The sequence below is a fragment of the Rhinoderma darwinii genome, chromosome 1 (genome assembly GCF_050947455.1).
Source record: "Rhinoderma darwinii isolate aRhiDar2 chromosome 1, aRhiDar2.hap1, whole genome shotgun sequence".
Classification (NCBI taxonomy): domain Eukaryota; kingdom Metazoa; phylum Chordata; class Amphibia; order Anura; family Rhinodermatidae; genus Rhinoderma; species Rhinoderma darwinii.
This window is the reverse complement of record NC_134687.1, coordinates 189158649-189173530: the sequence shown is the minus strand read 5'-3', so window position 1 is coordinate 189173530 and position 14882 is coordinate 189158649. Positions and strand designations below refer to the sequence as shown.

At 40.0% G+C, this 14882-nt stretch overlaps 1 protein-coding gene across 1 annotated transcript in view; it reads left to right on the top strand.

Annotated features, from left to right (window-relative positions):
* GRID2 (glutamate ionotropic receptor delta type subunit 2) overlaps positions 1-14882 on the top strand; it is a 1233941-nt gene that overhangs the window by 629858 nt on the left and 589201 nt on the right. Inside the window, exon 5 of the mRNA XM_075860662.1 lies at positions 9265-9318. Coding sequence (XP_075716777.1) covers positions 9265-9318 — 54 coding nt within the window. The remainder of the gene's footprint in view (positions 1-9264; positions 9319-14882) is intronic.

The following is a 14882-nucleotide window of genomic DNA, read 5'->3' as shown; positions in this document are numbered from 1 at the left end:
TCTGCCATGTCTTTGCTCAATAGGATCTGACAACTAATCACATCTGTTGTTTTCTGTTTAAGATATCCTGATGATCAGTATTGATTAGCAGTAATTATGATAAATGAATTGTTGTGCATAACCATTCGTATTACTAATGCAAACAAATACACTGCCTTCTAGACAATAGATTATTATAGATGCTTCCTACAGTCTTCTTTCAGTGATTAGTATCTCAGCCTGAAGCTCATATAATCCTTCTTCATAAAATATTTGTCACATATTGGCATATTGGAATGCATTAGCAATGGCGGAGCGTTTCATGCCTTTAAATATGATATAGTACTTTAAATATTTTATAACTAATACAAAGCTGTGTCATTAAGGAATGTAATTCAAATCATTAGTGGAAAAAGAAGTAATACTAGAGACTTTGCAACTTGTTTCCTTTTACTATCACGGTGATAAAAAAAAACAAATACAACATTAGATTTTACTACATTATAGTGGATGTGCATGAAAATTAAGTAGATTTGCTCTGAATGTTAGCAATCTGAAAGCAGTCTTGCAATGTACATTAATTCAGACTCCCAACCTGACCCCTAAATTCATACCCCAGACCCCTATTTTAACTTATACCCCCAATCAGACCTCTTAATTAATTTACACCCCAGCCCAGACCCCTTCCCCCCAAGAAAAAATTCAGAAACCTATGTAGTTCGTACAGAGGTCCACTTGGCTCCAATTCCAGCCGGGCGCCTCTTCTCCTCTGGAACTTTTTCTCCTCTGGCGCCTGACTATCCTGACGCTGGGGTTCTGCTTTATAAGACTGACATTTGCCAGCATCAGGGTGTTGAGTGCGCCGTCAAACATAACGTTGTGATGCTAGCTAGTGTCATTCTTGTAAAAAAGTGCTCCAGCATTGGTTAGTTTGGAGAAGGGGAAAGCCGCACAATGAGGGCAGTTCTTTTCTCCAAATTATCTATGGGCAGCGACGGCGCCATTGGAGAGTGGCGGCGGCCAGGCCCCTTTTTTATATTTTTTCGGTCGAGCCCTGCAATGTAACAACCACAATGAAAACTGAAATCTAAAACTCAAGGGGCGATTTTATCAATCTTTCTATGCCAAGGTGGGGCCACAGTGGCCCAACAAATTTATTATAATTTACGCCAGAAAGCTGACGTACATTTAACTATGTGAGGAATAGCAAGGTAGAGGCCCGTGTCGGGCACCATATCTTGCTCTCCCAGATCGGACAACCCCCCATCCCCATTGGACATTTAAAAGATTAAATAAAAATAAGTATACTTTCCTCACCGCTCTTCTTCTTTCTTCTTGTTCCCCTCAGGCTCCCTCAGCATGCTGCGGCTTATACTATGTACTGACGCCGATCAGCATCATGACGTTGTATGTGACGTACCACTTTGGATGTTGAGTGCTACTCGGCTCAGATACTCCTTAGCCGAAGTCACTCAAAAAATAGCGGAAATAAAAAAAATCTTTAGAAGTTTTTAGACTAAACAAGATGGATATTTGTGCAGTAAGAGTGAATGAACTTGAGCACTATAACTAATACTTGTTTAAGGACAATGTGACTGGCACTAATATGTCGGCAATATTTAATGGACACTATTGTATGGGAACTATGGATAGTTCCATTGTTCTATTTTTATATTGTTTTTATTTATACATTTTCCCCAAAAAACGGACATGTGCCTCCACATGGGTGGGCAGTGCTTGACCAACCTGCATAGGCGAACAAATAAAAATATGGCTTTATTAAAAAAACAAACACCTCAAATATACCTTCTTCACCACCCTCTTATTTCAGAACATCCAATCCATCTACCCCACCTGGGGCGTCGCTAACACTGGGCCTTCTATAAGTTTAAAAAAATACAAGGACATAAAAAAAAATATTTTATTGAAATAAAAAAAGCCATAATCGAAGTAGTCCTTGAATATGACGTAGTCCAACAATCGAACCTGTAAAAAAACACTGAATATAAAATATTAGTAGCAAATAAAAAAGCAAAACAATTCTTATGCTTACCTTTTCTGAGTCCAGCGCTGGAGCCGCAATGTCAGAGAGCTGGGCCCTATATCTAAGCCTATCATGTGTAATACTGTCTGCTGAGCCACTGTATCTAATCCAATCATGTGTGATACTATCTGCGGAGTCACTGTTTCTAATCCTATCCATAGCTATAGGGTCAGAGTGCTACAGATATGCTGTCTCATATATATATATATATATATATATATATATATACACACACATACATATACACACATATACATACACACACATACATATGTTAGTACAAGGATACTTACTGCTCAGGCCCTGTTTCTAAGTCTATCATGTATGATACTGTCTGCTGAGACGAGGTGGGTTTGTGGGACTACCTACAGGGGACTGCATGGCACTGTCTACAAGGGGGATGTATGACAGGGGGACTGTGTGTGGAACCATACATGGGGTTGTGACACTATATACAGGGGCATTTTGTGGGGAATGTTCTACAGGTGTCTTTGATTAGAGCCCTGAGACATAACTTTGATTGGGGCCCCAGAAATGTCAAATTTGCCCCTGAGGATTAGTACATGGATACTTACTGCTGGGGCCCTGTATCTAAGGCTACATTCACACGAGCGTGAAAGATTGCATCAGTGTGCTTTGTGTGTGGCATGTGTTTTTCACGCACTTGCAAGCACTTTTTTTTATGTAATTGATGCGTCAAACACGGACAGCACACGGATGTCGTCCGTGTGCTGTCCGTGGTTTTCACGCAGCCATTGACTTCAATGGGTGACTAGGTGCATTATAACGCACTAGTATAGGACATGCAGTGAGTTTCACGCAACGGACACTCGCTGCGTGAAAACTCACGCATGTGTAAATAGCCCCATTGAAATCAATGGGTCTGTGTGCTGTGCGTTGTTTCAACGCACAGCCCACGGACGAGAATCATGCTCATCTGAATGAGCCCTAAGTCTATAATGTGTGATACAGTCTGCTGGGGCCACGTATCTAAGCCTATCATGTTTGATAATGTATGCTGAGACAATGTATCCAATTCTATCCAGCGGTGTAGCTATAAGAGCCTTAGTCTTATAGATAAGCTATCTCCGATATTTATTTAAAAAATATATATTTTCCAGGGGGGTAAATATATGTCTCGGGGCCCTGATCTTTTAAGACCCTAGCAATGCCCCTGCATCCCACCCCCTTTCATCTAAAGAAACGGAGTCATATGCAGTAAACAGAAAAATAACTTAATAGACTCAATCGTTCATATCACAGGTATTCCATCATCTTTTTAAAAAAAATGTCATTAGCTGATGGGGAACAGTTGATCCACAGACACCAAATCTTGTCACATTTCTGTGGACACCCTCGACTCATGTTTAACAATTTATACATAGATAGCACAGATTAATTAATTTCCTGAAATTCATTTCGGGGCTGACTCTGTCAAATCGGCTGCCCGATTTTATTCAGGCCGAATAAATTTACTGCGAATCACAAGGGCTCCTATTGCCCTGTCTGACTTTCTGATGTCTTCCAAGACTGTATCCAAGTAGCACACAGTCCTAGAAGATATCAGAGAGTAAACCAGGGCAATCAGAGCACTTGCGATTCCCCCCCTAAAATAGAAAAAAAACATACTCATCTCCCCTGGTCTCGCGTAGCGACGCATGGCTCTGTTGGCCTCCTGAGATGACATTGTTTTGTCCCATGTGACCACTGCAATGAGGGCAGCAGGGATGTGTGGCTATTGGAGAACATGTGAGTATGGTATTTTTGTTTACCTCCTCTTCTCCCCTCTTCCTTTTTCTAATATGTATAATGGCAGATGGCGGCCGCCATTTTGATGATTCATGCGCCACCAAATCCAAACTTTGGGGAAATTCAGACTGAATTAGATTAGGGAGACTTTTTCTATGAAAGAAAGTCTCCACTAGAGCCCAACCATGGAGGACGATCTTCTTATCAAAGCAGCCAAGGGCTCTGTCGCAAGAGAAAATAGATAAGAAGAGAGCGAGCACCCTTTGAGTCCTCCTTTCCAATGGAAATACAGCAGAAACTGTGTATTGAGTTTGGATCCTAGCCAATGAATCCGCAGAGAGTAGCTACCCCCAGGCTAAATATGGGGGTTCTATATTATATCTCTTCAGGTTTTCCCAAAGGTAATACCACTCAATAGAATCAAGAGCCTTGCACATAAAGGGCTTACCCATATGTAACGTAATTGCTGTGCACTTTCTGTCCGGAATTGTGGAAGGAAAATACGCAGCAGAATACAGTAGCATGAAAGTATGTGAGATTTAACATATCTCATACCCATGCTGCGTAAAATTTCCGAGCATAAATGAACCTGCAGTGCGTATTTTTCATACCGCAGCATGTCTACTCCTGCTACGGAAAGTTGACTGAATTGCTGCGTTTTTCAGAAGTGATGTCACCCTCTTCCCGCATTGACAAAAACGCAGGAAAATACTCAACATTTTCTGCAGTAAAAAATGCAGGAAATGGTGCGGTTTTTCCAAGGTGACATTTCTGCTAATTTCTGCAGAATTGCTGCAGAAATTTTTTACAGCAATTCCATTACATGTGGACAAGCCCAAAAAGTGAAACAACATAACCGGTGGGTGAGCCATTAAATGCAGCATGAAGATTTTTAGAAAAGCCTTTTTATATTTATATCTATAGTTTAACCAGGCATAAAGTCTGTCTGATCTGGGTGGGCCAGAGATAGCATTACATCCCGAAGGTTGTTATCTAGAAGATTTGCCAGTTTTTAAATATTACTCTTGTGTAAAAAAACACTAATTTCACAAATGCTCTTTTGGCTGAATGGCACAAACTCCCACAGACACACTCGAAAATCTTGTGCAAAATCCCAGAAGAGTGGAGGCTGTTAGGGCTGCAAAAGTGGGCCCAACTTCATATGGTTTTGGAAAAAAATATCTAACAAGCTCATATAGGTCTGGTGGTCACGTGAATATGCCTTTAGCAAGGCAACAAAACTTTTATATCTAGAGTGAATATATACTATACAGTTTATTGTACAAATGATTTCTTTCTTTATTTAATCTTAATGGTTTTAAAGAACACCTTCAGTCAAAACTGAAATTCCAGGTGTCACTGTAGTAGCCATTCAAAGTATATGGAAAGTTGGATAACCAACACAATAGACAATGTATTGTCTGCGACTAGTGGTGACAAATGGATGTCACCTTTTGAGGTGACCAGAGTAATTCTTAAATGGCTGAAAATAATATCAAAAGACTTATTTTATTTTAGGGAGAGATATCCTTTTATTTCCTCCTGTGTGTTCAGTCATGTTTAAAATGTTTCCTCTGGAAGGATCCTCAGCAGATGTTCGAGCAACCCTTACATGCTTAGTTAATTTCTTGCGGTTTTGAGGTTTGAAACAGAGAGTAAATGGTTTGTGTGCAAGGTTTATTTAGATAAGTATAATTTGGCAAAAGCTACGTTCTCCACTACTGTTTGGACTGAACAATCTGTCAGCGCCAAATGTGTATGGATCACTATGGGAATATTGGGAAGTTAGTGGTGTGATAGTCTAATAAAACCAAATGAAAATCTGAGAACATGAAATTATTTTTAATTGTGATCTACTGAAAGAATTTCTGTAGAAAAATCACATTTAAAACGGTCTTTAATTATACTTTGCTAAAAATGATAATCAAGCAAAAATAGTTACACAGTAGTATAGAATAGCATTAGTAAAATTACCATGTTATCTTTTTTATTTTACATATTCAGGATTCAGATTGTCCTTTATGCTTCAGAGCCTTTAGGTGGCCGTGTGGAAATGGATGGCTGGTCTTCAGGTCCGGACCCTTTATAGTTCAAGTACTGGGAGTTGGTGCAGTACAATGGTGGATCTGAATCTTACTGCAGACCATTGTGTGCCAACAGGCTCCTGATATTAAAGTCCATTCTTAAAGTATTTTCAACAGTTTGCCTGGTATAATCAAATATGATTATCATTAGAAATAATCTTTCTAAAGTAGGTACATAAATAGTTCAGAGCAATGGAGCTCGATTTCTTCCTTCAATAAGTTTATTCAATATGATTTAAAGAGGTTTTCCGAGCTTATGAAAAATACTACTTCGGATTCGAGGACAACTTCGATGATGGCGTTTTTTTTTATTCTGAATAAAATGGTTAACGAGGATTGAATGGGGGTTTTTTATTTCAATAAAGATTTTTTTTTCTATGTCCTTGTATTTTTTTAACTTTATTACTACTGCCTTAGTAATGGCCGCTGCATCCATTACTAAGGCGGGGCTTAATATTAGCCGGTGAACACTATCCCCCCAATATTACCCCAGTACCCACCACCACAAGTGGTGCCGGGAAGGTATCTGTAGTGATGGTCGGGCACGGAGCACCGCAGGATGGTATTATTAGGCTGGGAAGGGCCTACAACAGTGGGCCTTCCCACCCTGATAATGCTAGCCTGCTGCTGTTTTGTATCTGGCTGGTTATGAAAAATGGGGGGACACCCCCATCGTTTTTTCTATTTCTATTTTGTTTGTTTTTTAAATAACATGGGGTCCCCCCCATTTTTCATAACCAGCCAGATACAACATAGCAGCAGCAGGCTAGCATTACCAGGATGGGAAGGGCCACTGTTTCTGGCATTTCCCAGCCTAATAATAGCAGCCTGCGGCTCACCCAGTGCCCGACCATCACTACAGATAGTCGGGTACTGGATTGTTCCCTGCTCTTCCTGGCACCCTTGGTGGTGGTGGGTAAGGGGTAATAATGGGGGTTTGTGTTAGCCTTTTCACTGGCTAACACTAAGCCCCGCCTTAGTAATGGACACTGTAAATCAGAGACATAGATTTTTTTTTTTATTGAAATAAAAAAAAACACACAGCTCTCGTTAACCTATTTATTGAAAATGAAAAAAATCCATCATTGAAGCACTCCTAGAATCCGACGTAGTCCAACAACAAAACGTGTAAAAAAAAAAAAAATGTACAAACAAAAATATAACACTAGTAACACATATGGTAGGCTTAGATAGACTGCCCATGTGTGATACTGTCTGTTGGAGCCTGTATCTAAGCTACCACAACAGGCCCTTCAGACAGGATCACACATGGGCCATGTATCTAAGCCTACCATGTGGTAGGCTTAGATACAGGGCCCAGCAGACAGGATCACACCATGTGTGATCCTGTTTTATGGGCCCTGTGTCTAAGCCTACCACATGTTAGGCTTAGATAGAGGGCCCCAGCAGACATAAATCTTATACAATATAAGATTACTGTCTCTTGGGGCCCTGTATCTAAGCCTGCTATATGGTAGGCTTAGATACAGGGTCCATCAGCCAGGATCACACATGAACCATGTATCTAAGCCTACCATGTGGTACAGCACACCACGTGTAAAAGTAAAAAAAAGTAAAAAGAAAAACATTTAAATAATGTTTTTTTTAATAAATAATTTTTTTTTTATCAAAAGTTAAAAAAACTACTTTTTCCCATTTTCCCTCAAACACAATGTAAAAATATAGAAAATTAACATAACTGGTATCGACGTGTCCGTAAAAGTCTGAACTATTACAATACATCATTATTTAGTCTGCACGGTGAACGCAGTAAAAAAAAATAAAACCGCCAGAATTGCTGTTTTTTTGGTCACTTCATCTCCCACAAATTTTTTTATAAAAAGTGACCAAAAAGTCTCATGTACTCCAAAATGATACCAATAGAAACTACAGCTCGCCCCGCATAAAAAAAGCCATAACATTGCTCAATCTACAGAAAAAAAAATAAAAAAGTTATGACTCTCAGAATATGGCGACCAAACTAAAATTTTATTTTTAACAATCAGTGTTTTTTCTCGTAAAAGTAGTAAAACATAAAAAAACTATATAAATTTGGTATCACCGTAATCGTACTGACCCGCAGAATAAAGCTAACATGCCAGTTTTACCACACAGTGAACTCAGTAAAACAAAACCCCTCAAAAGTTTGAGGATTCGCTATTTTTTTCCTATTCCACCCCACAAATATTTATTTTTTCCATTTCCCACTACATTTTATGGTACAGTAAATGGTGCCGTGAAAATAACTTGTCCCGCAAAAAAACAAGCCCTCATACGGCAATATTATTGAAAAATAAGAAAGTTATGGCTTTTGGAAGGTGGGGAGGAAAAAAACGAAAGTGAAAATCCAAAAAATGGCGGTGGTGGGAAACTGTTAAAGTAAAATTTTTAAAGTGAATCTGTCAGTAATATAGACACCTTGAAATAAAATTAAATGATGGCACCTTAATAAAGATAAGCTGCTGTGGACTTTAGCACCAAAAAAACAACTTTACAAAGTGAGTATCAGGGGGATATCTAGCATCAACTGTATGCAAATAGAAATCCCACCTCTCATTAAGCCATCTTGGCCAGTCAGAAGCATTGGGAACCATATCATCTATAGTGACAGATTTATTTGTAAGTCCAAAAATGTAGTAAACGATAGTCTTGTCTATTGATTCCTAGCCTGCGGTGCATCGCTGTGCACATCCTAATGTCTACAGGGTCAATATCTGCCCATAGGGGAAACATGAATCCAGCATGTTGGTTTGTAACATGTTCGATCAATTATTTCTCCCACACATTAGCAGGGCCAGAGGTGTTCCCACTTTCTCGACGCTATTAAAATACCCTGCACATTCATCTAGGATAATGGACGTGTTCTTTGGGAAGTGAGGGGTAATAACTATTAATCTCTTTTCCAGTTCTTGGATATACAGCTGCCGGTAACTGTGTGATTTGACCCTTCCTCACTTTCCTGAATTGCTGAGAGGGCTTAGATAGAAAGGGATATACTTAAGAAGCTAAAATATATGAAATATATGAAATAAATTTTTATTTTTTTTACTGATGTGTGAAATGACAAATTACATGTAAGCATTTTAAACTTTCACACTTTCCATATTTTTGCATGAACATTTTTATAATAAAAGATCATGTGATCGTGTTTTAAATTACAACAAACTCCAGTTATTGAAATGCTATTTGTTTTATGACTATAAAAGGGCACCGTCACAATCGTGGCAACATTTTGAAGCGTCTAATTAAGAAGAAATATGAATACATGACAGTGTTTTGTAAAGGTTATCAACTTAAATCTGAATGACAAAGCTCTGTAAGAGAATTTTCTTCTGACTGTTTTTGCATGATTGAATGCACCCTGCTTTTACTGTGTGCTGACTCAAACTCTTTGTTTTCCTTTTGCAGGTCGTTGAGACTAATTTGGTTGCCTTTGACTGTCACTGGATCATTATAAATGAGGTAATTGGCGTTTTAATGTTATTGTAAAGTGTTAATCTTATTTGCATATAGCATGGCATTATTAAATTGAGTGCAACTTTTCCAAACCATATTTTGCTTCTGGTTTTCAGAACAGCGACTGAATAATTGACAGGTAAATTAAGAGGTGATAATACAATATAATGGAAAGTGTAACCTGCCACTTCTGGGTAGATTTATTCTCTTAAACATATACTAATGAAAATCATTAAAATAGGTAAATTTAAGGCTATATCCACATGGGCGTTGCACATCTCGGATGTGAAAAACTGCAGTTTTGCACGTCCGAGGTGCATCCGTGCTCTGCGCTGCTGGATGTGATATCAGGCATGCCCCATAGTCTATGGAGGGATGCGTGAAACGTGAAAAAATAGGACATGTCCTATTTTCTAATGGACCCTTCACACTGTCCATTGAAACAACGGCCGTGTGAACGGCCACATTGCATTATATAGGTTCGTGTGAATAAGGCCTTAATTATATTTTTAACGAGAAGGCTCAACAAAGGTCTACAGAAATTCCCTAATACAATGCTTTTTGTCCAAATTACTCAGTTTACTGTACAAGGGGGTTCATTTTGGCTAAAAAAGGAGAAAAGGTGCAGAGAAACCAAACTTCTTGTTCCTGAAACTCCTGGCATCAACAGCGGAATACAGATATAATTTACAGCGCCTGAAACTTGTCTACATAGAGAGGAAGGTCCGGTATAGCAATCAGCATATTACGACATCCTCTCTCTCTATTCAGACAGTATAGGGACTGTAAGTAATACCTGTATTCTGCTGTTTGTTGTGAAGAGGGTAGACTCTGGAAATTTGATTTCTCCTCATCATCAATTCGCAATCACCTGAATTGGCACAGTTTGTAAATTGGGCCCTTTATGTTATAGATTTCTGTAATTCTCTAAAATATAAGCAAAGGTTCATTTGAAGTGGACTTTTGAACCTCTCAAACTACCCCTCACCCCCACAGTTTCCACATAGTATTGTCAACTGGCTAAACATTGTGTAAAGGATATGCCAGGCACAGCTTCTGTGTATAGGCCCATAGGTAATCAGTCTGCACCTGCTTCTATGTCTGTGAGACTGACTCCATCTTCCACCACTCAGGATGGCAGGCTTAGGAGTGGGAGAGCCTATCACAGCCTGGCCAGACGGAGCTAGCTCCCACCCTCTGTCTATTTATACCTGCCTTTCCTGTTCCTCCTTGCTTGTGATTCTTCTCGTGTGATTTCCTGGCCCTGCTGCAGCTTCTGAACTATTTGACCCTGCTTCATTCTGACCCTGGCTTACTGACTACTCTCCTGCTCTGCGTTTGGTACCTCGTACACTCCTGTTTTGACTCGGCTTGTTCACTACTCTCCTGCTCAGCGTTTGGTACCTCGTACACTCCTGGTTTGACTCGGCTCGTTCACCACTCTTGTTGCTCACGGTGTTGCCGTGGGCAACTGTCCCATTTCCCTTAGCTTTGTGTACCCTTGTCTGTTTGTCTGTCGTGCACTTACTGAGCGTAGGGACCATCGCCCAGTTGTACCCCGTCGCCTAGGGCGGGTCGTTGCAAGTAGGCAGGGACTGAGTGGCGGGTAGATTATGGCTCACTTGTCTGTTTCCCTACCCCCATCATTACACATTGATTCAACTTTTTTTCAAGAATCAATAAACAAAGTCCAAAGTCCATGAGCAAGGTATAAGCATCCAATAGTTTAATAGTCTACTTATGGCTACTGTGCAACCATTGAGAATTAAGCTCTTGGACCTCAATGCAAAATCTAGTCTGCTTACATGGGAAAAAAGGGAATTTGGGCCCCTCCGGGACTAACGACCAGGTTTGAGGCAGCCTTTGCAGCTCCTATAGTTTTGACCAGTACCAGGGGATCCAGAGGGGCCCCATGTGGGCCTCATTTCCCTCTGGGCCCAGTTACGGTTGCTCCCCCTGAGACCACGAACGTTACACCACTGACTCTAGGTAATAGATTATATGATATGCTTGTAATTTTTAGTTAAAAACACAGGAAACCACTCTCCCACTCTCAACATTTTCCCCACATGGACAGATACAAGGGAGAGGGGGATACATGAGAGTAGGGGGTTTAGTCGGTTCCTTACACGCTGCCATGTTTGCTTTTACAATTTCACATATGAAGTTAATACTCAGTATATTAAATGGGATCAAGTACTGAATTTTACTACCTTCTTTCAGATGTCAAATTAGATTCAGGGCTGGGACAAGGGTAAGCCGTAGTTTGTCGTCTAGGGCACCATTAAGTGGGGTGGGCGCAATTTTATACAACCAATAGGACAATTTCTGAGCTGCAGATAATTCTGAAGTTAGTATGGTACGATATACATTTATGAAAGAATGGCATATGTCCGACAGGAAAAGATTTTCACTATGTAGCAGGTGCTCACTGTAACCTAACAACGAGGGTGGGTGGGAAGAGCGCATTCTGAAACTCCTGTCTTAGGTGCAAGGAGAGCCTGATAAGATGATCCTTCTACTGACTTGTTCCCTGCTAAGTCCAGCCTGAGGAAAAGCAAATGTCATTACTACAGCTAATACTTACTTTCTTTAAACCTTATATTAAATTTATGGTACTCTACCAATCACATTTACATTATGAAAGAAATATGTTTTTTCTCTGTAAACACTTAAGAATACTTTATGCTGTATACTTTCCTAATTGTTGTTTTAGATACATTTCCAATACCTTTTTGTTATTGAGTTAGTTTATAATGCAACTAGATAGAAATATATGAATGCCAATGGGCCAGTGGCATAACTATAGGGGTCACAGCGGTCGCAATTGCGAACGGACCCCGAAGTCAGGGGGCCAGCATACCCCCGCACCACATCTATAAAAAGTTCCTCCAGTAACTGGGGCCTATGTAATAAACTACACAGGCTTCTGACGACTCTTCGCATCAAGACTCTATGCGCTGCGCAAGATGTCACGATGTTGGATGGAGCCCCGCATAGTAATGGACTCTGTCAATCAGCCAGCTGCCATTACTAAGGCGGTAGTAATAAAGTTGAAAAAAAATACAAGGACATAGAAAAAATATTTTATTGAAATAAAAAAAATACACAATCCTCATTAACAATTTTATTGAAAATAACAAAAAAACGCAGTCATCGAAGTAGCCCTCGAATCCGAAGTAGTCCAACAACCGAACCTGTAAAAAAACACAAACACAAAAAAATTGTAACACATAAAAAAGCAAAGCAATTCTTATAAATACCTTTGCTGGGTCCAGCGCTAGAGCCGCAATATCAGCAACCTGGGCCCTGTATCTGAGCCTATCATATGTGATACTGTCTGCTGAGCCACTGTATCTAATCCTATCCATAGCTATAGGGTCGTAGTGCTATAGATATGCTGTCTCATATACAGTGAAGGAAATAAGTATTTCATCCCTTGCTGATTTTGTAAGTTTGCCCACTGTCAAAGACATGAACAGTATAGAATTTTTAGGCTAGGTTAATTTTACCAGTGAGAGATAGATTATATTAAAAAAAAAACAGAAAATCACATTGTCAAAATTATATATATTCATTTGCATTGTGCACAGAGAAATAAGTATTTGATCCCCTACCAACCATTAAGAGTTCAGCCTCCTCCAGACCAGTTACACGCTCCAAATCAACTTGGTGCCTGCATTAAAGACAGCTGTTTTAAATGGTCACCTGTATAAAAGACTCCTGTCCACAGACTCAATTAATCAGTCTGACTCTAACCTCTACAACATGGGCAAGACCAAAGAGCTTTCTAAGGATGTCAGGGACAAGATCATAGACCTGCACAAGCCTGGAATGGGCTACAAAACCATAAGTAAGACGCTGGGTGAGAAGGAGACAACTGTTGGTGCAATAGTAAGAAAATGGAAGACATACAAAATGATTGTCAATCGACATCGATCTGGGGCTCCATGCAAAATCTCACCTCGTGGGGTATCCTTGATCCTGAGGAAGGTGAGAGCTCAGCCAAAAACTACACGAGGGAACATGTTAATGATCTCAAGGCAGCTGGGACCACAGTCACCAAGAAAACCATTGGTAACACATTACGCCGTAATGGATTAAAATCCTGCAGTGCCCGCAAGGTCCCCCTGCTCAAGAAGGCACATGTACAGGCCCATCTGAAGTTTGCAAATGAACATCTGGATGATTCTGAGAGGGATTGGGAGAAGGTGCTGTGGTCAGATGAGACTAAAATTGAGCTCTTTGGCATTAACTCAACTCGCCGTGTTTGGAGGAAGAGAAATGCTGCCTATGACCCAAAGAACACCGTCCCCACTGTCAAGTATGAAGGTGGAAACATTATGTTTTGGGGGTGTTTCTCTGCTAAGGGCACAAGACTACTTCACCGCATGAATGGGAGAATGGATGGAGCCATGTACCGTCAAATCCTGACTGACAACCTCCTTCCCTCCACCAGGACATTAAAAATGGCTCGTGGCTGGGTCTTCCAGCACGACAATGACCCGAAACATACAGCCAAGGCAACAAAGGAGTGGCTCAAAAAGAAGCACATTAAGGTCATGGAGTGGCCTAGCCAGTCTCCAGACCTTAACCCCTTCAGGACCAAGCTCATTTTGGCCTTCAGGACCAGACCCATTTTTTCAAATGTGACATATTTCACTTTATGTAGTAATAACTCCGGAATGCTTTTACCTATCAAAGCGATTCTGAGATTGTTTTCTCGTGACACATTGGACTTTATGATAGTGGAAAAATCTGGTCGATAAATTCAATATTTACCAGTGAAAAACACCAAAATTTTGTGAAAAATTGCAAAAATTAGCATTTTTCTAAATGTAAATGTATCTGCTTGTAAGACAGGCAGTTATACCACTCAAAATTGTTGCTAATTAACATCCCCCATATGTCTACTTTAGATTGGCATCGTTTTTTGAACGTCCTTTTATTTTTCTATGACGTCACAAGGCTTAGAACTTTAGCAGCAATTTCTCACATTTTCAAGAAAATTTCAAAAGGCTATTTTTACAGGGGCCAGTTCAGTTGTGAAGTGGCTTTTAGGGCCTTATATATTAGAAACCCCCAAAAAGTCACCCCATTTTAAAAACTTCACCCCTCAAAGTATTCAAAACAGCATTTAGAAAGTTTCTTAACCCTTTAAACGTTTCACAGGAATTAAAGCAACGTAGAGGTGAAATTTTCAAATTTCATTTTTTTTTGCAGAAATTCATTTTTAATAAAAAAAATTTGCAACACAAAAGTTTTTACCAGAGAAACGCAACTCAATATTTATTGCCCAGATTCTGCAGTTTTTAGAAATATCCCACATGTGGCCCTAGTGCGGTAATGGACTGAAGCACCGGCCTCGGAAGCAAAGGAGCACCTTGTGGAATTTGGGCCTCCATTTTATTAAAAAATATTTTAGGCACCATGTCAGGTTTCAAGGGCACTTTCGGTGCCAAAACAGTGGAAATCCACCAAAAGTGACCCCATTTTGGAAACTACACCCCTTGAGGAAATTATCTAGGGGTATAGTGAGCATTTTGACCCCGCAGGTTTTTTGCAGAAAT